Genomic DNA, 26,278 nt, shown 5'->3' with positions numbered 1-26,278 from the left:
GAACGAGGCGGCAGGAGGCGTCCGAGGCGCGGGCTAGAAGCCTCAACCCCCGCCCCACTCCCGCCCAGGCCCCGGGCGCTCCCGCGTCCCCTCCCCGCGCCCGTCGCGGGTCCTACCGAAACTCGGCGGCCGCGCAGCGTCGAGACGCCCCCCGCGGGGGCCCGGGGAGCCAGGACGAAAGGGAGGGTCCCGGAGGTCGGGGAAGAGGGAGAAAGGGAGAAGAAATTCGAGAAACGAGCCACGCGGGGAGAACCAGACAAACCGGGTCCCGGCAGGGCGGGCGCAGCCGCCAGGGCGGAGCCGGGTCTGGGGCCCCGGGAGTGGGGGGCAGGCCCGCGAGCTGGAGGGGACGCTCCGCCTCGGCGGCTCGGCACTAGGGTGGACAGGCCGGGAGCCCCGGGGCCCGTGCGCTCCGGCTCTGCCGGGCTCCTCGTGACGCGGCACCCAAGGCCCCCGGCACCGACGGGAGCCCTGCCCCCGAGGCGGGGGCTCCGCCCCCGGCCCCGCCCCAGGCCGGAGCCCCAAATTGCGGCGGGTACCCGGGAGCGGGGCGAGGCCCGGCGCGCAGGGGGAGGAAGGCAGCTGCGCACGGGCGGGCGAGAAGTGGGGCTCCCAGGCGCGCGCCGGCCGGGGTGGCCGGGTCGCGAGGCCTCAGGGTGGGCGGCCCGAGCGCGGCTGGACGGCTCCGCCCCTCCGGGCCAGCACCGCCCCCTGCGCGCCCCGCCCCCTCCTTCCCGCAGCCCCCACCCCCGCCCCGGCTCCTCAACACAAACTTTCCGTCCCGCTCGCTCCCTCCTCCGCGCTCGGCGCCTCCCGCTCCAACCCGGCTCATTCCGCACATTCCGGCCAGCCCCCTCCCCACGACCCCCCTTCCCCGGCCCCCCTCGCGGCTCCCTCGGGCCCGGCGGAGCGGCCCGGCCGGAGCGCCCCCGCGAGCTCGGACCAGGTAAGCCGGGCGGACGCCGGGAGGAGGCCCCGCTCGGGAGAGGTGGTTTGGTTGGTCGGCTGGGCTGGCAGGGGGGGCGACACCCGAGGGGGACTGGGTCCCCGAGCTATTGTCCAGCCGGAGCTGGAGCCCCGGATTGGGGTGCCGGGAAGTTTAGAGGGAAGGGAGAAAATCTCTCCGGGAAGCCCCGCCCCCCGCTCTCCCCACCACCCCCCCGCGACGGGGACGAGTTGGTCTGGGAAGGTGGGGAAGCCGGGGAGACCGTGTCCCCCGTGCCGTCGCCTGTTCCGCCGTCCGCGCTTGGGGGTCGGGGCGGGGATCCGGGGGCCGCACAGTGTGGAGGGCCTGCCTGCCACCCGGGATCTCATATCCGGGGCGCCCAGTCCCGGGCCCCACCGCCCTTTGGACTCCCGGCCCGCGCGCTCCCGGAGCCCGCCCGGCCTCAGCTCCACGCAGGCCTCGGGCCCGGCCTCCCCGCGCCCAGGCCGGTTTCTGCGCGCTGTGCCGGGGCTGCGCTGGCTTGTGGAGGGTGTCTAGGAGCAAAGCCGCGCGCCCCGGCCGTGTGTCCCCTGAGAGGCAGGGAGGGGCTCACGTTCCCTTCAGTTCTGCCGCCTGCGTCGGGGTGTCGATTCAGAGTTCCAGCCCTGAACGCTGTGAGCTTGGCTCCGAGGGGTCTGGATTTGGGGCCTTTTCTTCCCCACACTTTCTCAGGGCTCTTGTTTAGACTTGAGAAGGTTTGAGGGTGACTGGTCCCCCGCTTCCTACCCCGGTCCCCTCCATTGTCTGTCATGCCCTTTATTCCTGCCAGGGGAGGGAGGGCTGGGGGCGCCGGTCTGGATTTGTTTTCCAGCGCAGCTGGGCCCTGGGGCAGTGTCATTGGGACCCCGCTCTGTCAACTTTACTGGTGAGGGGCCCTGATCCAGGGCTGAGAGATTCTTTCAGTGCAAGGGGGAAGGAGGCCTTGGGGCGGTCTTCTCAAGGGCTGTCTTCTGTGTCTTCCCTCTTTCCAGGTAGGGGCAGAACCAGGTCAGGCCTAGACTTGTTGTCCGGAAGAACAGGGCATAGGGGTAGGGGCTGGACACAGCTCAGAGGGGCTGGTGCCCATAGTGGCTCTGTGTATCCAGTCTCTTGTGGCCTGGTTCTCTGTACACATGTTCCACAGCAGTGCTGGGGTCACCTGGGGCAAGGAGGGAAGGCTCTCCCAAAAGTTGGAGATTTGGGGGAATTATGTCCCCTCCCTTCTAGACTCCTGTAGCCCCACTCCCCCCAAGAGCCCTCTCCTAGGGCACTACCTAAAGGATGTGGTTTTGTGGTCTTTTGGGTCCCTACTCTCCCAGTGGGCAGGGAGTACACAGATCTTCCAGGACAAGGCTGTCCGGTAAGGGTGACTTCAGGGGCCCTGGATGCCCCCTCCTCAGGGAGAGGGTAGGAGCCAGTATGAGTCCCAAGCTCTTGGGCCTTTCCCCACTCCCCTGGGGAGGGAACCGTCATTAATGCTAATGAGCGCATCGGGGCTGGGGAATGGCTATTAGAATGGTCAGTGCTTGCCAGGACAGAGCGGCGCATTAAGTATACAGGAGCATCACATGGGTCCTGAGCCCTGCTCCCATCCTCACCCTAAGGTTTGTAGACCCTGGCACTTTCTACCAACTGAAGGAATATCAAAACCACATCTCAACAGAGGTGGTCAAGAAATAGGGATCTGGTCCCCTCTGGACCTTTAACCAATTGTGCCATCTTGGCCAGCCCCTTTGGGCCTCAGTTTCCCTGCTTGGAATGAATGACTTCTCAGGTCCCTTTTCTCTGAGCTCCTCCCAGAGTCTGTCTCCCAGTTTGCCTCCCTTCTCCCATGATGGAACCTGAACCTGGTGGGGTCTGGAGAGGTGGGTGGGTGATCCAGTGGCCCAAGGAAGAAGGCAAGGACAAACCAAGGAGTGACTGAGGAGTAGCTCAGCCAGGTGAACAGGGCTGAAAAGGTGGCAGGAAGCAGGTGTCAAGGAACAGGGAGGCTTAGTGGATTGGGGAATCTTGCCTCTGAGGTGGTCGAGCGTTCTGGTAGGGCTGGATGGCACAAAGGGTCTTCAGAGGCCATTTGGGTGGCCCTACCCTCTGCCCCACTCCCAAACACCTCTGGGGGCCCCAGGGCTCAGTGTGGAAATCGCTGGTCCTGCCCTCCTCTCCCTCCCCACTCAGGATGGGGAGAGGAGCCCAGGGGTCTAAATGCTGCAGCTTTCTGTGAAGGAGCTAGGAGGTCGCAGCCTCTTCTTCTCACATGGGGGCTGCAGAAGCTGTGGGATTCCGGGGGTGACCCTGAGGACCTGCCTCTGGATAGAGCTGGGGAGGTCAGCAGATCACACTCAGTACTGTCCCAGTGGCCTTGCCCTGTCTTCCCTCCCCTCCCTTCCCGGTGTTGTGCCCTAGGTTGTCTGCAGAAGGGGCCGCTTCCCTCCAGGGAGAACTCTGCCCTGCCGGAGGGAGGGCTCTGCCTGTCTTCCCCAACCCACAGGAGGTGGAGGTTAGGGCCAGAGAGGTTCATCCCCCTGTACATCCTAAAGCCTCTGCCCTTGGGGTTTCCTAGAGTGCCGATTGTTTCCTGTGCTCCCTGCCAGGCCTGAAAGGGCAGGAAGTGTTAGAGGGAAATGAGACTGCAACTGTGTGTGGCGCTGGATGTGTGCGAGGGAAGCCGTGAGTGGGACATTTCTGTGTGGGTGAGACTTGCCTTCTGTGGGGCTGGATATGTGTGGAAGAGAACCCTGGTCAGAGCGGCTTGTGCAGGGCTAGGTGTATGCAGGAGAGAAGCTGTGGCTTTGTGACATTCGTGTATGTGACAGATATACACATCCATAAGAGAAACTGGTGACTCTTCATGTGTCTGGGCGTGCCGCCACCTGTGTACCTAAGAACCTGCATGGGGGATGTTCTGTGTGTGTCAGGGCATTCTGTGTGTGTCCTGGATGTGCTGCTGAAGGAAGCCGGCTGCCTAACCATCTGTGTGCCTGGAGATTACACTGGGTGTGACTCTGATGCTCAAGTGACCTGCGTGTGAGGGACACCATGCTTGCATGAGGCTGTGTGTATGCGAGCGCGCGGGCGCGTGTGCGTGAGAAGCCGGATGAGTGGTGGTCTGTGTGATGTGTTATGCTGTGGTGTGACCACTTGTGACCTGTATGTTGTGACGCAGCATGTGAGATGGCTTCAGGTTTGTCTGTGTGTGACTTACGTGTGACACTACATGCGAGTAAAACAATATGACCAACTCCGTGTCAGTATGATGTGTGTACCAGCAAGGTGGGCGCCATCCGACGTGCCAAGCATGAATATGGTATGTGGTGTGTGGGTGACACTGAGCACCAGAAAGCGACGCCGTGTGTGAGAGAAACTGTGGGGCGTGACTGATCCTGGCACTGTGGGTGGGTGGTCACTATCTGAACGTGTTTGGGACTCTCAGGTAGTGTGGGTGACACCCCCAGGGCTGTGCCAGGCAGGGCGTGTAGGAGGCTCTGTGGGGTGCGTTTGGGGCCTGTGGTCCCTGACGTGTGTGGCATCTATGTGGAAGACCATGAGAAAGACACTGATAAAAAACAGAGAGGAGGAATGTAATTAATGCCACTCAATTGTACACTTAGAATGGCAAAAATGGTAAACTCGATGTTATGTATATTTTATCACAATAAAGATTGTTTAAAAACCCAGCAGGAGAGAGATGCGGGTAACAGTGGATGTGCGGGACAGTGGCTGTGACGCAACTGTGTGTGCGAGCGAGAGGAAGGGCGCAGAGGACACCATGACTCTCATGGGGGCACTGACTGAGTGGCTGGTGGGAGCCCAGTGGGCGACCCGGAGTACCAGGAGTCTGGCGTGGTAACTGAGAACTGAGAAACCGTGACCCCCCACAGCCTGTCTCCCACTGGATACCTGAGATTCCCGCCCTGGGACCAGGACAAGATGAGGAGACAAGTCAGTCCCAGGGAGGGGGTGAAGGGAGGTCTGGGAACTGGGCCCTTCTCTCTGCAGGGGACTTGAGGGCTGAGTCTCCATCCTCCTACCCCCTATACTGCTTCAGGGAGAGGGGGCGTGACGACGGATGAGCTTTGCAGAAGGAGGCCTGGGGAGACTATCCCAACCCCCTCTGCTCCCTGAGAAAGCCCCTTTCCCAAGTAGTGTGGGGAGGAGGGGCAGAGACAGTCTCCATTCCCAAATTGGAAGCACATTAATAAGCGGGGGGGAGAGTGGAGGGGCCCCCACCTCCCTCCTAGTGGGCTCTGCAAATTGCTTCCTCCTGTAAAAATTGAGACCCTGTTCCAGGGAGGAGGGAATCCCTCCCTAGCCTGGCAGGGTGTGGCTGCTTGGCAGGGTCCCTCCGGGGTCCTTGGGCTGGAGTTGGGGGAGGCGGATACATCCCTACTTGCTCTGCTGCCCCAGAGCATGGCTACTTCTAGGGTGGGAGCTTCTGGCAGCTGGAGAACAGCTGGCCCGCTGTCGGGCGGATAGGGGAGGAGGGAGGAAAAGGCAGAGGGGGTGGGAGACTCCCTTAGCCCTCCTCAGCTGCCCTCCCCATCCTCGACCCCCTGGCTGGTCAGCCCAGCTCAGGTTTGAGGGCAGAGATTTGGGAGGAAACTGCTGATTTCACTGATCTTCCCACATTTTGAGTGATGTTCTCACTCCAAGTGAGAAGGCTTTGGGGGCTGGGGTCCCTGCAGGGGTGGACTGTTGGCTGCTAGACCCAGGAAGGTCACAGCTCAGCTCGTCCTCCCAGCAGGGCTGGTGCAGGGGGAGGGGTAAGACAGGAGGTGCCCACCCACCCAGACTGGTTTTTTCTGTGCCTCCTACTGAGGCAGTGGCTCCGGGGCCCCTAAAGGGAGCTACAGGGCTGGGTGGTCTGGAAGCTGCAGGGCCTGTGGGGGTGGGGGGCCAGGGCCTCTGCAGCGGCCCCAGCTCTGGCCTGATCCCTGGAGCTGTCCAGCCAGTTCTTCCGGCAGGTCTTGCCCCAGGGTGGGGGTGGGCAGCAAGGTGCCCCTTATCTTCCCCAGGGCCCCAAAGCCTGCTCACCCAGCCTCCTAGCCCCCATCCCTGCCTCCACCCAGAGGCCTTCTGAGCCTGGAAGGCTGAGGGCCCTGGGAGAGGGGAAGCGGGTGTGGCTGGTCAGGATGAGGGTGAAGGCAGACTGAGTCCCCTGGGGGTCTGCAGCCTGCTGGCGGGTTTGCAGGACAGGTACAACAGGACTCCTCTGCAGGGGCAGATGGGAGGGGTTCTAAGAGGAGGTGGAGGGTGGGAGCCCCTGAGACGGGAGTGGGGGTGTCCTGGACTGTGGCTGGCCCCCAGCCCCCGGCAGTGGCCTCCCTTGTCACTCCCTCCTTCTGTTCGGCCTTGGCCTCTGGGTCTCTGTCCTTGTCCCTGTCTTTCTCTTTCTCCCTGTCCCCTCCTGGCCTGCCCCTCCCTCGATGCCTGTCATATCTGAGTTTCTGGTCTACCCCTCTCTGCTCTGTGTCTCTCTGGGTCTTTGTTGGTTGCCTTGTCTGTGCCCCCTCTTTCTTCTCCCGTCTCCTGCCCTCCTTCACCCCTTCACCCTCCACCCCCAACCGGCTCTGTCAGTCTGTGGGTCTGACGGTCCAGCACTTCCCTGCCCTGCCTCCATATCTCTCCTGGGGTCTCTCCCTTCACTCTTTGGGGCTCTGGTCTGTCCCCTGTTGGGCTGGGCTTTCTGTCTCTCACTCACTGGAACTCTTCTGTCTCTGGTCTGTTTTCTCTCTGGGTTTACCTCAGCTTCTCTTTGCCCCAGACTCTCCCCCAGCCTGTCTCCCCTGCTCCTCCTGTCTGTCTCAGGCCCCACCCTGGCCTTGGTCTCCCTCCCCTTGACCCTCAGTTGGGTATCCTCCCTCTCCTACCCCTCTTCATGGCACAGCGAGGCAGAGCTTCTAGACACCTGACACCTGGGCATCGTCAGCCAGCAGCCCAGGGTCTGCCCTCTCGCCCACAGTCAGCCTTCTCTAGATGTCCCACCCATCCACCAAGCCAGAGTCCCACATTTGCCCCAGCCCAGCCCGCACCTGTCCAAGGAGCCATAGCCTCCTCTCTCAGCCCAGCCTGGGTCCCAGCGGTTAGGGGGTCTAGGGAGAAGAAGGCGGGCACATGCTGGTCTCTAGGAGAACAGAGCAGCCAGTGCTCACGCCTTCTGCAGACTCCCTTCTACTGAGACCCCGGTCCAGCCCCCAGCCCAGGGCAGCTGCCTGCCCGCGACTGCCCACGTGTGTGCCTTTAGCTTGGGGGTACACATTCTCGCGTGGTTGTCCACCCGAGCACTCGCACAGCCCCTCTGCACAGTGTGCTCCTGTGCATGGATGTGTGTGGGGAGTGCCACTTGCCCCTGTGTTGGTGCCTCTGCCCCTAGGAGCGTTCCTAGAAAGTGAGTCTCGCATGCATCTAGGAGCCAGCGGAAGGGAGGGACGGTGGTCCTATTCTCTCCTTGACGCGTCCTTTGGGCCGTCCCCCCTCCCCTCCCCCTCACCAGCTGCCAGCGGTCCCAGCCAGGGGCCGCCTGCCCCGCCCCCCCAGTCTGTCCCAGCTCCCAAGCCTGCTGCTGTGTTCGCCATATTTGGCCACAGTGCTCCCGCGGGGGGCGGGGCGGGGCTGACATCACCCTCAGAAGGGGGGCCACAGCCTGCTTGAGGGGAGGCGGGCAGGGACTTGGGGGAGGCAGGAAAGTTGCTTTAAAAGTCTGGGGCTGCCTGGGCCGCTGCTGCTCCAGGGAGGCCTCGGGAAGGGGTTAAGAGGGGTCTTAGCTCATTGTAGCCCCTCTTCTCCCTCCCCTCTGACAGCTCTGTGGCAGTGTCAGACTGATACCTGTGGACAGGGCCTGCATCCCAGCTATATCAACAGGGGAGTCGCTAGGTGTGGCCACCCAGCTAGCGTACCCCTGTCCCCTCACTTTTGTTTTTCTTTTTGTTTTTTTAAATTTAAATTTAATTTTTAAAAATAGAGACAAGGTTTTCACTATGTTGCCCAGGCTGGTCTTGAACTCCTGGCCTCAAGTGATCTTCCCAGAGTTCTGGGATTATAGTCATGAGCCACCACCCCCCACATTTCCTTATTTATTTATTTATTTATTTATTTATTTATTTATATTTATTTATTTTGTTTACCCCTCACATTTCTATTCCAATAATTCCCCTCTGATTGAGGAGTCGGGGCTGGGGCTCTCGATCCAGTTTCCTGGGGTGAGGGACAGGCTGGGAATAAGGGCATCTGGCCCCTCTGACAGGTCAGGGGCACAGCTCCTTCTGGCTGCCCACTGGCCGTGGGAGAGAGATTCCTGGTGGCTCTGGAGGCATCACAGAAAGGGCTGTACAGCAGTGCAGGGGTCCTTGAAGTTGCTCCAGCTGCTTGGACTGAGGGGGACCTCCTGGGCAGACTTAGGGCCATTGCTATGGCAGGTGAACCTCCTTTCTCTCTCCAGGTGGTGGGGTCTCGCAGCACCCTCCCTATAACCTTACTGGTTATAAAACTGAAGCCAGCTTACCTGGGTTCAGAACCCAGCCCTAGTACTTACTTGTTGTGTGCCCTAAGGCAAGTTGCTTAACTTCTCTGTTTCTTGGATTCTTCATCTATAAACTAGGAATAATAATAGTATCTGCCCCATAGGGTTATTGTGAAGATTAAATGAGTCAATGTGTGTGAAATCCCAGAACAGTGCCTGGCATATGACAGGTACTGTTATTAGTAGTAATATTAAGTCTAAACTCAATAGTTTAGAATAATTACAATAACTAGTTGAATAGCTGAATAACTAACTGAATAATAGTTTAGAATAACCGAGGGCCAGGCGTGGTGGCTCACACCTGTAATCTCAGCACTTTGGGAGGCCGAGGCTGGTGGATCATGAGGTCAGGAGTTTGAGAGCAGCCTGGCCAACATGGTGAAACCCTGTCTTTACTGAAAATACAAAAAATTGGCTGGGCTCAGTGGCTCACACCTGTAATCCCAGCACTTTGGGAGGCCGAGGCGGGCAGATCACGAGGTCAGGAGATCGAGACCGTTCTGGCTAACACGGTGAAACCCTGTCTCTACTAAAAATACAAAAAGTTAGCCGGGCGTGGTGGCAGGCGCCTGTAAGTCCCAGCTACTGGGGAGGCTGAGGCAGGAGAATGGTGTGAACCCAGGAGGTGGAGCTTGCAGTGAGCCGAGATTGCGCCACTGCACTCCAGCCTGGGAGACAGCGAGACTCCATCTCGAGAAAAAAAAAAAAAATTAGCCGGGCATGGTGGCACGCGCCTGTAATCCCAGCTACAGGTACGTGGCACCATGCTGAGCGGGGAGGCTGCATGGGAGGCTGAGGCAGGAGAATCGCTTGAACCCAGGAGGTGGAGGTTGCGGTGAGCAGAGATCGCGCCATTGCACTCCAGCCTGGGTGACAGAGCAAGACTCCATCTAAAACATAAAAAATAAAACATTTTAAAAAGAAAAAAAGAATAACCTAATAACTAGCTGACATTCAGGCCCCCCAGGCCCTCCCCACCTCGTTCTACTAGTGACCCCCTCAAGCCTCCCTAAGTAAACAGGTGGCTCTGCAGAGAGAGTCCACCCCTACTCAAGCAGCAGGACCTGGAATTCATCTTCCTCTCCCTGGCTTCTGATGGGGTCCCCCACCTCTCCACCCCTCCCTTTTCCCTGCTGCCCAGAGCTAAGTCCCAGGATCCAGCCATCATGGGCTCTTAGGTTTCCAGGACCCTGAATACATTGGACATGTGGGTTCTGGGGCTGAAGGGGATTTGGGGTGAGTCTTGGGGTTGTGAGTGATGGGGGCCTAGTGGGGTGTGGTCCTAACTAATAACTCAGCCTGGTAGGTTCAGGGCGCTCACAGTTTATAGAGCCCTGGCCCACATGGAGGATGGGCCAGGGCGGGGGCGGGCGTGTGGGTGGTTTACGGGTGTGAGTGGTTTACAGGCTGCTGTGGGGCCTGGAGGTGCGGGAACAGGAAGTGGGATAGAGGAGCGGGTGAGATTGAGCCAGGCTGTTGGCCAAGCACCTTCTCAGCTGCTCCCTCTCCAGTTCCCTTTTTGTAATTCCTGGGGCAGTTCCTGCCCCACGTTAGGCCCGTTGGCAGAGTTCTGGTTGGTTATCCATTTGGGGAAGGTAAAACGATTCCCTTCCTGGGTCAGGGACCCTCCTTGTCCCCTGAGGGGTCCTTAGCTGGGTTGCATTGATGCTGGGGCAAGAGTGAGGGGTAGAGTTCCCTGACTGGGGATCTGGACACTGGGGAGGAGGAGCTGACAGGGAGAGCTGAGGAAGCAGAGCCCTGCCCCTCTGCTCCTCCTCTCTGTGCTCCTTAGCATGCCTTTGGCAGCTGCATGACCTTGTGAGCCTCAATTTTCCTCTCTGGATAATGGGCGTTATTCCCTACCCTTCCTGCTTTAGTGTTTTTTGTTTTTGTTTTTTGAGACAGGGTCTTCTGCTCTGTCACCCAGGCTGGAGTGCAGTGGTGCCATCTCCACTCACTGCAAGCTCTGCCTCTGGAGTTCAAGTGATCTTCATGCCTCAGTCTCCTGAGTAGCTGGGATTGCAGGAGTGTGCTGCCATGCCCTGCTAATTTTTTTTTTTTTTTTTTTTAAAGATGGAATCTTGCTCTGTTGCCTAGGCTGAAGTACAGTGACGTGATCTCAGCTCACTGCAACCTCTGCCTCCTGGGTTCAAGCGATTCTCCTGCCTCAGCCTCCTGAGTAGCTGAGATTACAGGCACGTGCCACCACACCCAGCTAAGTTTTGTATTTTTAGTAGAGATGGAGTTTCACCATGTTGGTCAGTCTGGTCTTGAACACCTGACCTCATGATCCAACCTCCTTGGCCTCCCAAAGTGATGGGATTACAGGCATGTGCCACCATGTCCAGCCCTGATATATTTTTAGTAGAGACAGGGTTTCACCATGTTGGTCAGGTTGTTCTCGAGCTCCTGACCTTAAAGGATCCGCCTGCCTTGGCCTCCCAAAGTGCTGTGATTACAGGCATGAGACACCGCGCCGGCCTAGTTTTGTGAGGTTTGAATGAATATGAAAATGCCTTTTCCCTACAAAAGTGCTGTGTTGGTGTGAGGCATTGTTGTTGTTACTGATTACGTATTTCTTGAGTGTCATGAGCCGGGCATGTGGCTAGTACTTTGTCATGAGCTCATTTGAGTTTTAACCCTCACAACCTCAAGGAGACCCTTTTCTCATTTTACAGGACTGAGGCCTAGAGAGGTGAAGTAGCGCGTGCATCCCAGGTCACACAGCTCTGAACAAGCTGTGGTTGGTTGTTACCTCCATTCCACCTGGAGCATCTGTTCCTAGGGTGGGCTTGGGGCTGGGGGCGGAGCTCCAGACCCAGCGGTTGGGGGATAGGAGATTGCTGTGGTCGAGGAGGACCCTGGCCCCAGCTCCTCTCTGTCTGTCTCCCAGGCTCGGCCGCCCAGCGGGCTCAGGCCCAGAGCCCAGAGCAACCAGCACAATAGCGTCCAACAGCTGGAACGCCAGCAGCAGCCCCGGGGAGGCCCGGGAGGATGGGCCCGAGGGCCTGGACAAGGGGCTGGACAACGATGCGGAGGGCGTGTGGAGCCCGGACATCGAGCAGAGCTTCCAGGAGGCCCTGGCCATCTACCCGCCCTGCGGCCGGCGCAAGATCATCCTGTCCGACGAGGGCAAGATGTACGGTGCGTGCAGCGGGGGCGCGGGCGGGACTGCGGCCCTTCCCCCTGCTCTCTGCCCTCTCACCCAACCGGTTTGGTGACGTCGGAGGCTGCCAGCCGCTGGCTGGGCGAGTCTGGGCTCGCAAGCCTGTGTGTCTGGATCCTCCTCCGCGCTCCTCCTCATAAACAAGCCGGGCTCGCCCCCAATCCAAGGCGCAGCCCACACCTTGGCACCCCCGCCTGCTCCTCCTCTCCTCCCCGCTACCGGCCTGGAGGTTTCGAGGTGACTCAGTGGGCCCAAGAAAGTGGGTCAGCCCAGTCTGTGCCAGTCGAGACCCGGAAGGGGGTCCCTTCCCGGAGGAAGATGTGGAAAGGAGGCCCGGTGACAGTCGCAACGCAGTTCCCTCCAGTGCGGGCTGTGGGAGGTCGCACCGGGACAAAGGCCTGCGTTGGGGCCGTGAGGACGCGTGCCTTTCTCAGTCCCCTTCTCCACTCCTTGTGTTTGCTGGCCTTTCTCTATGCCATCTTGCCCACTTCCAGAAGGGAGTGTCCCCTCTTGTCCAGCCCTGAGAGGGCTCTCCCAGAGCTGCATTTTTGGGATAACTCGACCCTTCTGGGCCTGTTTCCTGGCCAGCTCCCCTATTCCTCCTAGCAGCCCATGGCTGAGCGAGGCAGGCCCAGCCCTTCCCAGGGCGCGCCTGTGGGAAGGGATCAGAGCTGCTCCGTGTCCCTTGGCCACGCCCCCTTGGCCACGCCCACCCCAGCCCCAGAGCCCCACCTTGGGGGCAGGCAGATGGTCCAGGGTGCCTTCCACAGGGTGGGTGCTGCCTGCCCCCACTGCTGCCTCCCAGGCTGGGGGAGCCCCACAGTGTATTTTTAGACAGGGTGGAGAGAGTGGGGTGGAGAGGGGCTGGCGGGAAGGGAGGAGCAATGGGGCTGGTTCAGTCATTGGAATGGAATTTGGAGAATTTGGCCGTTCTGGGGAGGCCATGGGGCTGGGGGGCAGATAGCCTGGATTTGGGGGTAGAGGTGTACACCTTGACCATGCTGATGTGGGCTTAGCTGTGTGGCCCAGGCATCCCCCTTTCAGGCCCAAGTCCCTGGACACTGGCAGCTTCTGGGCCCTCAGAGGGTCTGTAGTACAGAACAGACCCTGCACCCCAAGGCTCACAAGGCTGTCACAGGGTGGAGAGACACCGGGGACTGGTGACATGGGCGTAAAAGGCACAAGGACTTGGCGACATGCTCAGTGACACATCTTGACAAGGCCACCAGTGTAGGAGGCACATTGGAGGCGTTCAATGCTGCCTTCCTGTCCTTCCTGGTCTTTCACCACAGAAGGGAAGGGACTTGTCCAGGGTAAAGACAGAGTAAGGGCAGGACATCCACCTGGGGCAGGCTCATTCACACGCCTCCACAAATCCATGCACTAAGAGCGTTGGAGCTGGTGACACAGGCAGGAAGCACTGCAGGGGGCTGGGAGGATGGGCGTGCCTGGCCAGGACTGGCCCTACCCTGCTACTCTCCTGCTGACCTGTACCACAGCCACCCAGTCTGTCTGCAGGGAAGCCTGTTAGGGTGCCTCGGCCCTCCTTCCTCCTACCTTACAGCTCCTAATGCACCCCTCCCCTGAAGAGCAGCCCCTCTAGGTCCTGGAGGCGGTAGGATGCAGCTGAGACTCCCCAGCCACTTTTGCACGCCCTGCACGTGCAGCTTGGAGTGAAGAGAGTGGTGAACAGAAGAGCAGTGTTTTGGGGAGGGACCTGGAGTGGCTTCCCAGTGGGGTGGGGGTCTCCAGCCTCTGGCTCCACCCTTTGCCCACTCCTCATTTTCTCTCTCACCCCAATCTAGGCCGAAATGAGTTGATTGCACGCTATATTAAACTGAGGACGGGGAAGACTCGGACGAGAAAACAGGTAGAGAGACGGTTTATGCTGGGTCCACCACCCACACACTCTGTCTCAGCTGCCCCGGTCAACCCCTTGCCCCTACCCTGCCCACCTCGAGGCTGCCCCCGACCTGGCCTGCCACCCTCCTTGCCTCATCACGCTCCCCTTACGCCCTCGATTTTACCCCCTCCCACTCCCAAGCAGCTCCATTCACCCTTCCCTCTTCTCTTGGAGAGATAGCCCCACTGTCCTTTCTGACCACCTACTACCCTGCCCAGGGCCTTTGGTTCAGGGACCACAGATAAGCCCACGGGGCTGCTGTGGCTGCTACATGGTCTCTGCCCTGAGTCACCAGCCAGGGACCCAGACGGTCAGATGGACGGGTACAGAGCAGGGTGGCGGGGCTGAGAGGGGGTGGGTGCAGGGCACTCTGGGACAAGCAGCCAACCCAGACAAAGCTAGGGGAGTGGGGAGAGAGAGCTGGGAAGGCTCCCTGGAGGAGGTGACACTAGGGATGTATTTTTAAGAAGGAATGGGAGTTAGCCAGGCAGAGAAAAGGGAGAGGACCCTTCCTTCCAGGCTGAGGAAGTTGGATATACAACTAATCATCATGGTAAACCCATACAGAGCTTCCTTTAAGTTAATTCGTTTAATCATCTCAGCAACCTTCTTAGATAGGTACAGTAATTATCTCTTTTTTATGATGAGGAAACTGATGCATAGGGAAGTTAAGTAGTTTCCTCAAGCCCCCGAGGCAGGAAAGAGCCATGCCTGTGGGCAGCATGATGTGGCAGAGGGAGGGTGGGGACTGCTGGGGTAGGGGACACTCAGCAGGAGACATGGAGGACAGGTTCCCCAAGGGGCAGCGGTGGGCCACAGGAGGGTATGGAGCAGGGAGTGGCAGGTGGCAGCTGTTGAGGAAGGCCCTCAAGCAGCCAGGACAATGGATTAGAGAGGGCTGGGTGGAGACAGGGAGGCTGGCTATTGGGGGCATAAGCAAAGGCCTAGATCAACAGTGCCAGGGCCTGGGACAAGGGTAGTGGTGGTGGGAATGGAGAAAAATGATGATGTAAGAGACAATTAGTGGCTTGTGGTCCAGGGAAGGTGGCAGTGTGGTGACAGAAATCTGAAGGGGAGTGGATGGGAGTGATGGCCCCACCGCCTGGGAGAGAGGCCAGGCTGGAGGCAGGACCTGGAGGAATGGAGGCCAGTGCTTCCCTCACGCTCCCAGCCTCCTGTCCTGGTGGGATTTGGACCCACAGATCCCCATAGTGCATATGACAAGTCTGGCCTGTTCCACCTCCTTCTCAAAGGAAGGTTCTGAGCTTCCCCACCCAGTGTAGGGGCAGCAAAGATCCCCCATGCATTCAAGCATTTATGAACCACCCTCCCTGAGTCTAGCTCATGCAGCACCAAATGTATTCACTTAGCGAATGATTGACCTACTGCTATGTTCTAGGCACCAGGGATACCACATGGAGGCGCACACACAGGCCCTGTTCCGTGGAGCCCTTGGGTTCAAATACTTGTTCTACCTGGGAGTGGGCAGTAGTTGGCCTCCCACCCTTGTGTCCTCAGCCTTTGAGTTAGTTAACATGTGAAGACTCTTAGAACAGCATAAGCACTGCAGAAGAATTTGCTGCTGCTATTATTATTATTCCAGTCATTATTATAAACAGAAAGCTGTTCTGAGCTCAGAAGCGAACTCTCAGCAGGTCCTCCTCTACCCAGAAGAGGTATTCATAGGAACCTGTTAGTCAGAGTGGGAAGGGGCCAAGGGTCATTAAACTAGGTCACTGGTTTGTTTTTTTTTTTAAGTTTTTTAAATTACTGTAGAGATGGGGGTCTCGCTATGTTGGCCATGTTATTCTTGAACTCTTGGCCTCAAGCAGTCCTCCCGCCTCAGCCTCCCAAAGTGCTAGGATTACAGGCACGAGCCATTGCATCCAGCCACGCTGGGTCACTGTGAACTGAGGCCAGGGTGGACTGCAGAGGTGGGCACATCCCAGCCCCTGAATTCAGGGTCCACCATCACACCTGCTCCTGCCCAGCATCCTGAGAGGGCTGCCCAGAAAAGAGCTTTACAAACCAGCTATTGACAAGCTCGGAATTTTAGAAACTACTGCCTTCATCGTAAGGGCATAAGGTACAAGGATGAAACTCCCCCTATCTTTACTCTTTCTTAGAACTCTGGGCTTTTAGATCCCAGTGAAAGGGGACCCATCCTCTGGTTGTGAGAACAAGGCCTGTCTTTATGTGTTAAAAAGAGTAACCACTGACAAGGTTTTTTTTGGTCCTTTTAAAATTTACTTTTGACCTGTAATCCCAGGACTTTGGGAGGCCGAGGCGGGTGGATCACTTAGGTTAGGAGTTTGAGACCAGCCTGGCCAACATGGTGGAACCCCGTCTCTACTAAAAAATACAAAAATTAGCCAGGCGTGGTGGTGCGCACCTGTAATCCCAGCTACTCGGGAGGCTAAGGCAGGAGAATCACTTGAACCCAGGAAGCAGAGACTGCAGTGAGCCGAGATCACGCCATTGTACTCCAGCCTGGGTGACAGAGCGAGACTCCATCTCAAAAAAAAAAAAAAAAAAAAAAAAAAATTACTTTTGGCAAAGAAATGCAGTTTTAGGTTTTTACACATACATACATGCAGCAATTTGTAGCAAGCACAGTGCCTCCATATGGACAAAAGAGCTAAATATTAAGTTAGAATGAAGCTCCGTGTGACTTTCAGCTGTTACAGAGTCAGCCATGTGGAGGTAGTCTGAGCTAAGGGTCCAAGCGAGTCCTGGTAGCGTAGCTTGGTGGTGAGTGGAGTCAGAATGGGCTCTGGAGTCAGACCGCCTGGGTTTGAATCCTGGCTGTGGCAGTCAGCTGTGTGACGGCTTAACCTTTCCAGGCTTTAGTTTTGTCATCCGTAAGTCAGGGATATTAGTACCTATGTTTTTGTGTTGCTGTAAAGATCAAGGGGTTGGTATGTGTAAATGCAGAGGACGACAGTATCTGTGCTCAGTAAATGTCTGTTACTGTCACAACATGAAGTGGTCAGTAATTTTGCTGGACAGGAGTCTGATTCCTGGGCTCAGTGAGGCAGTGTGAGGAGCACCCACCCAGGTCCTAACCAGGTGGCATCACGTACATACTCACTGTCAGGCTGTGATTAAAGAGAAAAAGGAGCTTTCTTTGTAAGAATAAAAACAACATGCCAAGAAAGCCACTTGCCAATGCTGGAAGCATGAAGCGGCATCAAGGATCTGTGTGTTTCCTGGGGAAAACAGTGACATTTGGGTTCTCTGTGCCTCTGGGTCAGATCTTTGACAAGGTCAAGGGTCTGTTTTGTCAGCTGGGCACACAGCACAGGGCGCACACATCCAGACTGTGATTAGCTCAAGTTGCCAGTGGAGGCTTCAAGGAGGAGATTGCTAGAGAAGAAGTGCAATTAAGAACACCTACTGAATACATATATACACACTAGCGTATATTAGCCCAAGCAAAGAGAAGGTGTATTAGGGGAAAAAGTTATGGGAGCAACGCAGGAGGGCCAGGCCTGGTTTCATAGGCTGGGGCTGTGGTTGGGGTTGACAGGAGGACTCAGGCAGTGGTACCAGGGAAATCCCTGGTAGAGGATGTGGCCTTGGTGTATAAGCTAATGACCAACAGGAGCACCATGGCCATTGCTAGCACCTGTGGTGCCAATTGGAAAAAGGTGGTCTCCTCTGAGGACACCAGTGAGAAAAAGTCACCCTTTTTGGGGGGAGGACAGGGTTAGGCACAGCCTTGTACAGTGACACATAGCTTGGGCAGCAGAACTTGGGCTGGATTTCAACCCTCACTGGTGCCCTTTGGGCCAGTGAACAACCTGTGCAACTGTACATGGTGGCCCTGGAGGCTACTGTGGCTCTTGATCATGATAAGCCAAGAAGAGAACAGATTTGGCAGTGTCAAGAGGTGTCGGAACCGGGCACAATGGCACATGCCTATAGTCGTAGCTATTCGGGAGGCTATGGTGGGAGGATCGCTTGAGCCCAGGAGTTTGAGATCAGCCCAGGCAACATAAACCCTGTCTCAAAAAGAAAAAAGTTCCCCCCATTTACATGTAGTCCCCTAGAGATGAGGGGACTGGGATGCTCCTTGCCCGTGGCCACCCCATGGCTGTGCCTCCTCACTATCTGTGTTTTCCTCTCTGGCGGGGCGCGGGGCGGCCCCTAGGTGTCCAGCCACATACAGGTTCTAGCTCGGAAGAAGGTGCGGGAGTACCAGGTTGGCATCAAGGTATGTTGGGTGCCTGGCAGGGGCCTTCAGCCCTCCTGGGCCCCTCACCCACGGCGCTATCTCTGCATAGCTCAGGCCTTTCCTTGGCCAGCTCTCCAGCCCCACTGTGCCTTTTTTCTGGCTGAAGTTCTATTCCTGCCTCTCCTTCTGCTCTTTCTGTTCTTTTTCTCTTTTTTTCTTTCTTTCTCTCTCTACAGGTCTCTAGCCACTTGCAGGTTCTAGCCAGGCGGAAATCTCGGGAGATTCAGTCCAAGCTGAAGGTATGGGGCCCCTGCCACCCAGCCTGGCCTGCCCAGCACCCTCCTGGGTGCAGGCCTGTCGCTGCTCTGTGGCTCCAGCCTGGGGCAGGCAAGGGGCTGAGAAGCTGTGAGGGGGTCCAGAAGGAAACACAAGTGGCAGCAGGAAGCCCAAGGGCCCTGTCATTGAGGGAGAGGGAGACCCTCTGGGGGCCACTAAGGCCCACCCCTCCTCTTCTCTGTTTTTCTTTTTCTCCTTCCTCCTGACTGCTGCTTACTAACTGCATGGGGACTTCTGTGGGCAGGGAGGAGGCCCCGGGGGTACTGGCCGGCAGGGCTATCGAGGTGGGCATGGCAGTTCCTTGCAGATCTGGCTGTACTGCAACTGCGGATCTCAGAGTCTGGGGTTCATGACTGAGGCCCTTCTCAGGGCCTCATGCTGGCCGTGTGCTCTTCTCCCTGTCCACAGCAGTGCAGCGGAGGGGGCCTCTTACCTCCAGGCCCCCGTGCCCAGAGCCTAGTTCTAGAACATATGGACAGACCCAGAGGGTGCCAGCTTGTTTTCCCTCACTCTCCCCTTTCCAGGGCTTGACCCAGCTGGCAGGCACTCCCTCTGGGGGGACAGGGAGGGTCTACTGAGCTTCCTTGGGCTCCTCGGAAGCTAAAACTCATGGGCACTGGGTGGAGGTTGGCGCAAAGACGTCCCTCATCCCACAGCCCTGATGCTGCACATGTCCTCTAATCCGTCTTCCCTCTCTCCCTCGCAGGCCATGAACCTGGTAAGTAGCACGGCCCTTTCCAGTGGGAGCGGGGAAAGGGTCTTAACACCTAATACAGGATTTTCAAATGACAGATTATGAAACCAGCTTAATAGGTGTGCAAGCCTCATTTTTAGAAAACGAAATGGCCGGGCGTGGTGGCTCATGCCTGTAATCCCAGCACTTTGGGAGGCCGAGGTGGGCAGATCACAAAGTCAGGAGATCAAGACCAATCTGACCAACATGGTGAAACCCCGTCTCTACTAAAAATACAAAAATTAGCCGGGCATGGTAACGAGTGCCTGTAATCCCAGCTACTCTGGAGGCTGAAACAAGAGAATTGCTTGAACCTGGGAGGTGGAGGTTGCAGTGGGCCGAGGTTGCGCCACTGCACTCCAGCCTGGGTGACAAAGCAAGACTCCATTTCAAAAAAAAACAAAAAAATGAAATACAGTGGTTCTCAAAAAACCTTAGAGTGCATCAGAATTACCTGGAGGCTTGTTACAACAAATTTCTGGGCCTCACCTCAGAGTTTCTGATTCAGTAGGTCTGGGCAGGGGCCTGAAAATGTACATTTCTGGTTGGGCATAGTGGCTCATGCCCATAATCCCAGCACTTTGGGAGGCCAAGGTGGGACAATCCATCGAGCCCAGGAATTTGGACCAGCCTGGGCAATGTAGCAAGACCGCATCTCTACAAATAAAAATTTTAAAAAATAAAAATGTCAGCTAGGCACGGTGGCTCATGCCTGTAATCCCAACACTTTGGGAGGCAGAGGCAGGCGGATGACCTACGGTCAGGAGTTCGAGACCAGCCTGACCAACATAGAGAAACCCCCGTCTCTACTAAAAATACAAAATTAGCCGGATGTGGTGGTGCATGCCTGTAATCCCAGCTACTCGGGAGGCTGAGGCAGGAGAATCTCTTGAACCCGGGAGGTGGAGGTTGTGGTGAGCTGGGATCGTGCCATTGCACTCTAGCCTGGGCAACAAGAGTGAAATTCCGTCTCAAAAAACATAAATAAATAAAAAATTAAAATGTACATTTCTAACACGCTTCCAGGTGATGCTGGTGTGTTAGTCCAGGGACCATACTTTGAGAACCACTGATGAAACAGAATAGAAAATAGGAGAGTAGCTGGTCACGGTCGCTCACGCCTGTAATCCCAGCACGTTGGGAGGCCGAGGCGGGTGGATTACAAGGTTAGGAGATCGAGACCATCCTGGCTAACACAGTGAAACCCTGTCTCTACTAAAAATACAAAAAAAATTAGCCAGGCATGGTGGTGGGCGCCTGTAGTCCCAGCTACTTGGGAGGCTGAGGCAGGAGAATGGCGTGAACCCGGGAGGTAGAGCTTGCAGTGAACCGAGATCACGCCACTGCACTCCAGCCTGGGCGACAGAGCCGAGACTCCGTCTCAAAAAAAAAAAAAAAAAGAAATAAAATAGGAGAGTACATGACATACAGTAAGAGGAAATATCTTGATATATATTGGCCTTTGGAATAAAAATAATTTCTTACTGTGGTTGTGGTCAGCGGTGATGGGCACTTGGGGACCTGAGGCCAGGAAGGTGCAGAGACTCTCCCAAGATCACACAGCAGAGCTGGGGCTGTAATCCAGGCCTGGATCTTCGGGAACACCTGCCATCCTAGTGCTTTGGATTCTGCCAGGGTTATGGGAGGGGCCCTAAGGCAAATCTGGGCCTCATCCAGCCTGGCCCTGGCTTCATGCAGCCCCTTCTCCCCAGGACCAGGTCTCCAAGGACAAAGCCCTTCAGAGCATGGCGTCCATGTCCTCTGCCCAGATCGTCTCTGCTAGCGTCCTGCAGAACAAGTTCAGCCCACCCTCCCCTCTGCCCCAGGCCGTCTTCTCCACTTCCTCACGGGTACATGGGTCCCAGGAGGTGGGCTGGTGTGGGGGTGTGCCATAAAGGATGAGCTTTAGTGGGGTTCATGGATGCTGAGGGGCCCCTGGGCCTTGTCTCATCCCTGCAGTTCTGGAGCAGCCCCCCTCTCCTGGGACAGCAGCCTGGACCCTCTCAGGAGTAAGTACTGTGGCTCATCGTCCTATGCCCTCTTCCTCCTGGCAGCCGCACAGGGCTTCCCTCCCATTTGGGCTCCGGCAACAGCTGAGCAAAGTATTAATTCAAAAATAGAGGGATGACAGGGATGCAGGCTGGGTGGTGGCTCACACCTGTAATCAGTCCTAGCACTTTGGGAGGCCGAGGTGGGAGGCCTGGGCAACACGGCAAGACCTGCTCTCTCAAAAAAAAAAAAAAACAAAAAAGAAAAAAATTAGCTGGGTGAGGTGCGTGCCTATAGTCCTAGCTACTTGGGAGGCTGAGGCAGGCTAGGATTGCTTGAGCTCAGGAGTTCCAGAGTTCCAGGCTGTAGTGAGCCTTGATTGCACCATTGCAACTCCAGCCTGAGCAACAGATGGAGACCCTGTCTCTGAAAAAAAAAAAAAAAAGCTGGAGAGCGGCAACAGGAGAGTGGATGCTCTGGCTGTTCACCTGTGCGTTCTCTCATCAGCATGCGTCCACTTGTCATCTCTCCCTTTGTTTACTTTTCACTCAGTTTCTGAGGCAGTCTCTCAGTTAACCAGTCAGGTGGTCAAGTGTGCTGGTTCTTCAACTCTAAAACAACTTTCATCAAAAGACCCTCAGCTTAAGGAGCTTAAGGAGCAGCTTTTCATGGTGGGGCGTGGGGAGGGTTGAAATCCTACATTAAATGGGCAGATCAGCTGGGAGACGCAGCAGGATTTCACAAAAGCTAAAACGTGAAGAATACCAAAAGCTTGCGAGTTAGCTTTTCAGCATGCGTTTCTGGGCTCAGCAGAAGGGCTGGGTGGCTTGCTCCTGGGGTCTTGGAAGAGGGGCTGGGCCAGGTGGAAGGTGGGGAAGAGGGAGCCCTCTCACCAGACTGTGCTTTTGTCTGCAGCATCAAGCCCTTTGCACAGCCAGCCTACCCCATCCAGCCGCCCCTGCCGCCGACGCTCAGCAGTAAGTTCCCCACACGAGGTGCTCTCCCTTGGCACTTGCACCTCCGCTCAGGAGAGCTGGGGTCCAACTGCGTGTGTTTGCTTTGGGAGGGAGGGGGTTGTGACATCTATAGGAGACTGAGACAGGCCAGGAATAGCCCCTTTACCTTGTACAATGTTGTTCCAGATCTCTGGCACAAAACCATAGCCAAGCTGGGTGTGGTGGCTCACGCCTGTAATCCTAGCACTTTGGGAGGCTGAGGCAGGTGGATCACCTGAGGCCAGGAGTTCAAGACCAGCCTGACCAACATCGTGAAACCCTGTCTCTACTAAATACAAAAATTAGCTGGGTGTGGTGGCGCATGGCTGTAGTCCCAGCTACTTGGGAGGCTGAGGCAGGAGAATCACTTGAACCCAGGGAGTGGAGGTTGCAGTGAGCCAAGATTGTGCCATTGCACTCCAGCCTGGGCAACAAGAGTGAAACTCCATCTCAGAAAAACAAAAAACCATAGCCAGTACACAGCTACAAGCACACACCACCAAAACCTACATTTATACACATCTCTATGGGTAGGAAACTCCCAATAAGGAAATGCACCGAAATCTTAACAAGCCTTTCTCTCTCTAGATGATGGGATTCTGGGTAATTGTTCTTTCCCTTTTTTACTTCTCTGTGTTTCCTGTTTAAACACACATTAATAGTCACACAAGGAAATGTTTTTGATGTATACTACTAGGGCCACCACATATGGTTGTGCAGGTTGTACACTGTACAAGGACACCTAGTAGGGGAGTCAAAATCCAACCCATGTTCCTTGCCAAAAGGGGCACCTTTGCAGGCTGGGGGCAGCTTTGTCAGTAAGCACCTACATGCGTCCATGCAGATGAGAATCTGTCTCGCCCTCCCAGGTTATGAGCCCCTGGCCCCGCTCCCCTCAGCTGCTGCCTCTGTGCCTGTGTGGCAGGACCGTACCATTGCCTCGTCCCGGCTGCGGCTCCTTGAGTATTCAGCCTTCATGGAGGTGCAGCGAGACCCTGACACGGTAATGTGTTTGGGGGTGAGAGTGAGCCTTTGCACAATTGTGGAGAGGCCAGCCAGGTGATCCAGGACTGCAACTCAGGATGCTGGGATTGGGGGTCTGGCCTGTTCAGGAAGCTCCAGGCAGTTCTGTACCTGTGCAGTGCTCCCTTCCCCGCCTCCGGGCCTGCAAGCCTGAGTACTCTCCTGACCCTGTCTGGGCCCTCCCCACAGTACAGCAAACACCTGTTTGTGCACATCGGCCAGACGAACCCCGCCTTCTCAGACCCACCCTTGGAGGCAGTAGACGTGCGCCAGATCTATGACAAATTCCCCGAGAAAAAGGGGGGACTGAAGGAGCTCTATGAGAAGGGGCCCCCTAATGCCTTCTTCCTTGTCAAGTTCTGGGTGAGTCCCCCTGGCCCTCTCTGCTCCAAGCCCCCTTCCCTACCACAGAGGTGCAACATCCAGGCCCACTGCATTGACCTCTGACCCTGCTCCATCTCCTCGTGGCTTGTGAGCAGAGTGCCAGAGATGGATCTTTGGGCAGGACTCTGATGTGGTGTGGCGGGAATACTTCTGGTCTCTGCCAGCACCTAACACCCCCGACCCCTATGCCCAGGCCGACCTCAACAGCACCATCCAGGAGGGCCCGGGAGCCTTCTATGGGGTCAGCTCTCAGTACAGCTCTGCTGATAGTATGACCATCAGCGTCTCCACCAAGGTGTGCTCCTTTGGCAAACAGGTGGTAGAGAAGGTGGAGGTGAGTGTGGGCTCTGGGTGGCTTGGTGGGGCTGGGAGCAGGCAGGCTGAGTGATGCCTTCTCCATGTTCTCTGCAGACTGAGTACGCCAGGCTGGAGAACGGGCGCTTTGTGTACCGTATCCACCGCTCGCCCATGTGCGAGTACATGATCAACTTCATTCACAAGCTGAAGCACCTGCCTGAGAAGTACATGATGAACAGCGTGCTGGAGAACTTCACCATCCTGCAGGTATGGGGGCAGCAGGGTTGTGGGGAGTCCCACAGGCCAGGGCCTCCAAGTTAGGTAGCCAGACACATCGCTGGGATGAGAGGCACAGATCCGGAAAGGAGAATGGTCTGCTCAGCCCCCTGCCCCATGGCCGTGTTCTCCCTGACCTCCTGAATCTCTTACCTGCTCGCCCCCCAGGTGGTCACGAGCCGGGACTCCCAGGAGACCCTGCTTGTCATTGCTTTTGTCTTCGAAGTCTCCACCAGCGAGCACGGGGCCCAGCACCACGTCTACAAGCTCGTCAAAGACTAGGGTGCTCTCTGCGCCTCCATAAGGATGCAGGGTGAGCATCTCCTCTCCACACCTGCCTGGCACCCCTGGGGGGGTCCAGGGTTGAGGATTCATCTACCTGCCAGGCCTCAGGCCCAGGACCAGGAGGCCTCCCCACCTACCCCAGCACATACACTCCCTGCCACTGTTCTGCGCTTTAATTGTGGGAGAAGAGAGGAGAGGAGGGCTCAGCGGTGGGGCAGCCTGTCTGGGGCGCTGGCCCACCATCACCCCGCTCTGCCAAGCCTCGCGTGACCTCAGAGAGGTGGGGATAGGGGACACCTTCAGCCTCCGGCATGTGTGGCCACTGCCCCCTCACCCCCCGTTGGGGAAGCGTGATGGGCAGGTGAGGGCAGGATGGAGACCAAGGGAGTCAGTGAGTGGAGGCCCTGGGAAAGGAGAGTGTCCGGTCAGGGTTGGGCTGAGGACAGAGGGGACCATACATCTTTGCCCCTCTGTGTCCCAGGCCTGGTGCCCAGACTCCTTGCATGGCTTATGCAGTCCTCAGACTCTGCACAGCGAGTGTGGGTCTCTGGGTTTCAGATGAAGTGCCCAGGCTCCAGGAAGTTGAGGGACCCACAGGAGAGGTGGGCAGAGCTGGAGTTCTCATCCAGGGCTGCTTGTCCCCAGAGCCCAGGTTTACACTACCTCCCTGGGGCGGGGGCTGGCCGCAGGGTAGGGGAGAGGCTCTGCAGTGTGAGGGGTGGAGCCTCATTGAGGGCAGCTGGGTTAGGGGAGCACCTGTTTCAGACTGGGCATGAAGAGGGGAGCACAGTAGCTACTAGACCCCATTGGCACCCCACAAGCCAGCCAGGGGCCCCAGGAAGATGGGGCACCCCCCAGCACCCTCCAGATTGAGGGCAAGGTAGAGGAAGGAGTCCCAGCCTCTGGGCAGACCAGAGGCCCAGAGAGAGGGGCTAGCAGAAGGCTTTTGGGTTTTCTCTTGCCTGAGGCTTGGATCTGACAAACGCTTTGTGGGCACTGCTCCCTTAGATTCTTCCCCACCTCAGTCTACCTGCCTAGAGTAGCAGCGCCCAGACCCAGTTCTGGGACTGAAGGTTAACCCTTCACCTGCTGCCCCTTCTCAACACCCAGGCCCCCAGAGCCAGCCGGGCCTGTCCAGCAGCCACCTGTGGGTATTTATGAGTTTCATATGAAGTACTGTGCCCCTTCCCTTCCTCATCCCGACCCTGCCCGAGCTTCCTGAAGGTCCTCACCGTTTGCATATCGCTCAGGCCACCTCCAAACCCCACCTAGGTTTTATAATGTATATTATATATTTTTTTTGTGTATTTTTAAAATCCAGCTGTGATGGGTTGTATCATAAATGCAGCTTGGGGTTGGGGCAGGGGCCATCAAGGCCCAGCTCCTGCTCAAAAAAAAAAAAAAAAAAAAAATTAAAAGTTATTTGTTTGTGGGTCACTCAAGTAACCAGTTAATGTGCCAGACCCTGGGATTGCAACAGCTTCAGTTGAGGGCTCCTCCCAGGTCCTGGTATATCATCACCCCCAACCCCTGCAATGCCATCTCCTGGGGGGCCCCAAGCCCTACCCACACTCAACATTTCCCTCATTCCCTCCTGCTTCCAGCTGAGCACTTGTATGTGCTGGCCTGAGGTCACCTGAGGGAAGTGATTTGCTCAAGGTTGCACACTGACTGAGATGGAAGCTCCAGGGCCCCCTGCTAAGCCAGCACAACACAGACCAAAGCCTGGGGGTTAGCAGTTGACCCTAAGTGACTCAAGGAGGGTAGGCGCTCTCCCCAGGTGACAGCTGCTGACCTACCATGTCTGCCTGGAAAGCCCTGCTGTCCTGAGCTACCTGTCCTCAGTAGGGACAGACCAGAGTCCTTAGCGGGCTGGGGCAGAGACAGTCCAAGACTTTCAGCGGCCAGGCATAGTGGCTCACACCTGTAATCCCAGCACTTTGGGAGGCTGAGGTGGGTGGATCACGAGGTCAGGAGATCAAGACCATCCTGGCTAACATGGTGAAACCCCATCTCTACAAAAAAAAAAAAAAATACAAAAAGTTAGGCGGGTGTGGTGGCACGCGTCTAAAGTCCCAACTACTTGGGAGGCTGAGGCAGGAGAATAGCTTGAACCCGGGAGGTGGAGGTTGCAATGAGCCGAGATTGCACCACTGCACTCCAGCTTGGGCGACAGAGCTAAACTCCATCTCAAAAAAAAAAAAAAAAAAAAAAACTTTCAGCGAACATTTTCT

At 56.8% G+C, this 26,278-nt stretch overlaps 1 protein-coding gene across 3 annotated transcripts; it reads left to right on the top strand.

The window, feature by feature from the left end:
• Window positions 1-742: 742 nt before the first annotated feature.
• Window positions 743-25,490, top strand: TEAD3 (TEA domain transcription factor 3). 3 transcript variants are annotated; one of them, XM_021937173.2, is made up of 13 exons: window positions 743-946; window positions 11,374-11,624; window positions 13,452-13,516; window positions 17,703-17,765; window positions 18,769-18,780; window positions 20,508-20,645; window positions 20,755-20,804; window positions 21,700-21,761; window positions 22,649-22,782; window positions 22,992-23,165; window positions 23,380-23,520; window positions 23,598-23,750; window positions 23,928-25,481. In XM_021937173.2, the coding sequence occupies exons 2-13, from the start codon at window positions 11,618-11,620 to the stop codon at window positions 24,039-24,041; spliced, it is 1,113 nt and encodes a 370-aa protein (XP_021792865.1). In that variant the 5' UTR covers window positions 743-946; window positions 11,374-11,617; the 3' UTR covers window positions 24,042-25,481. The 3 variants fall into 3 exon arrangements, with proteins under 3 accessions (XP_021792865.1, XP_031522921.1, XP_021792867.1); XM_031667061.1 differs by lacking the exon at window positions 743-946 and adding an exon at window positions 17,963-18,025 and having other exon boundaries at window positions 11,542-11,624; window positions 23,928-25,490; XM_021937175.2 differs by lacking the exons at window positions 743-946; window positions 17,703-17,765 and adding an exon at window positions 17,963-18,025 and having other exon boundaries at window positions 11,542-11,624; window positions 23,928-25,435.
• Window positions 25,491-26,278: the final 788 nt, after the last annotated feature.

Source organism: Papio anubis, chromosome 6 (genome assembly GCF_008728515.1).
Source record: "Papio anubis isolate 15944 chromosome 6, Panubis1.0, whole genome shotgun sequence".
Taxonomy (NCBI): Eukaryota; Metazoa; Chordata; class Mammalia; order Primates; family Cercopithecidae; genus Papio; species Papio anubis.
The sequence above is the reverse complement of the archived record's forward strand: the minus strand, read 5'-3'. Positions and strand labels throughout refer to the sequence as shown.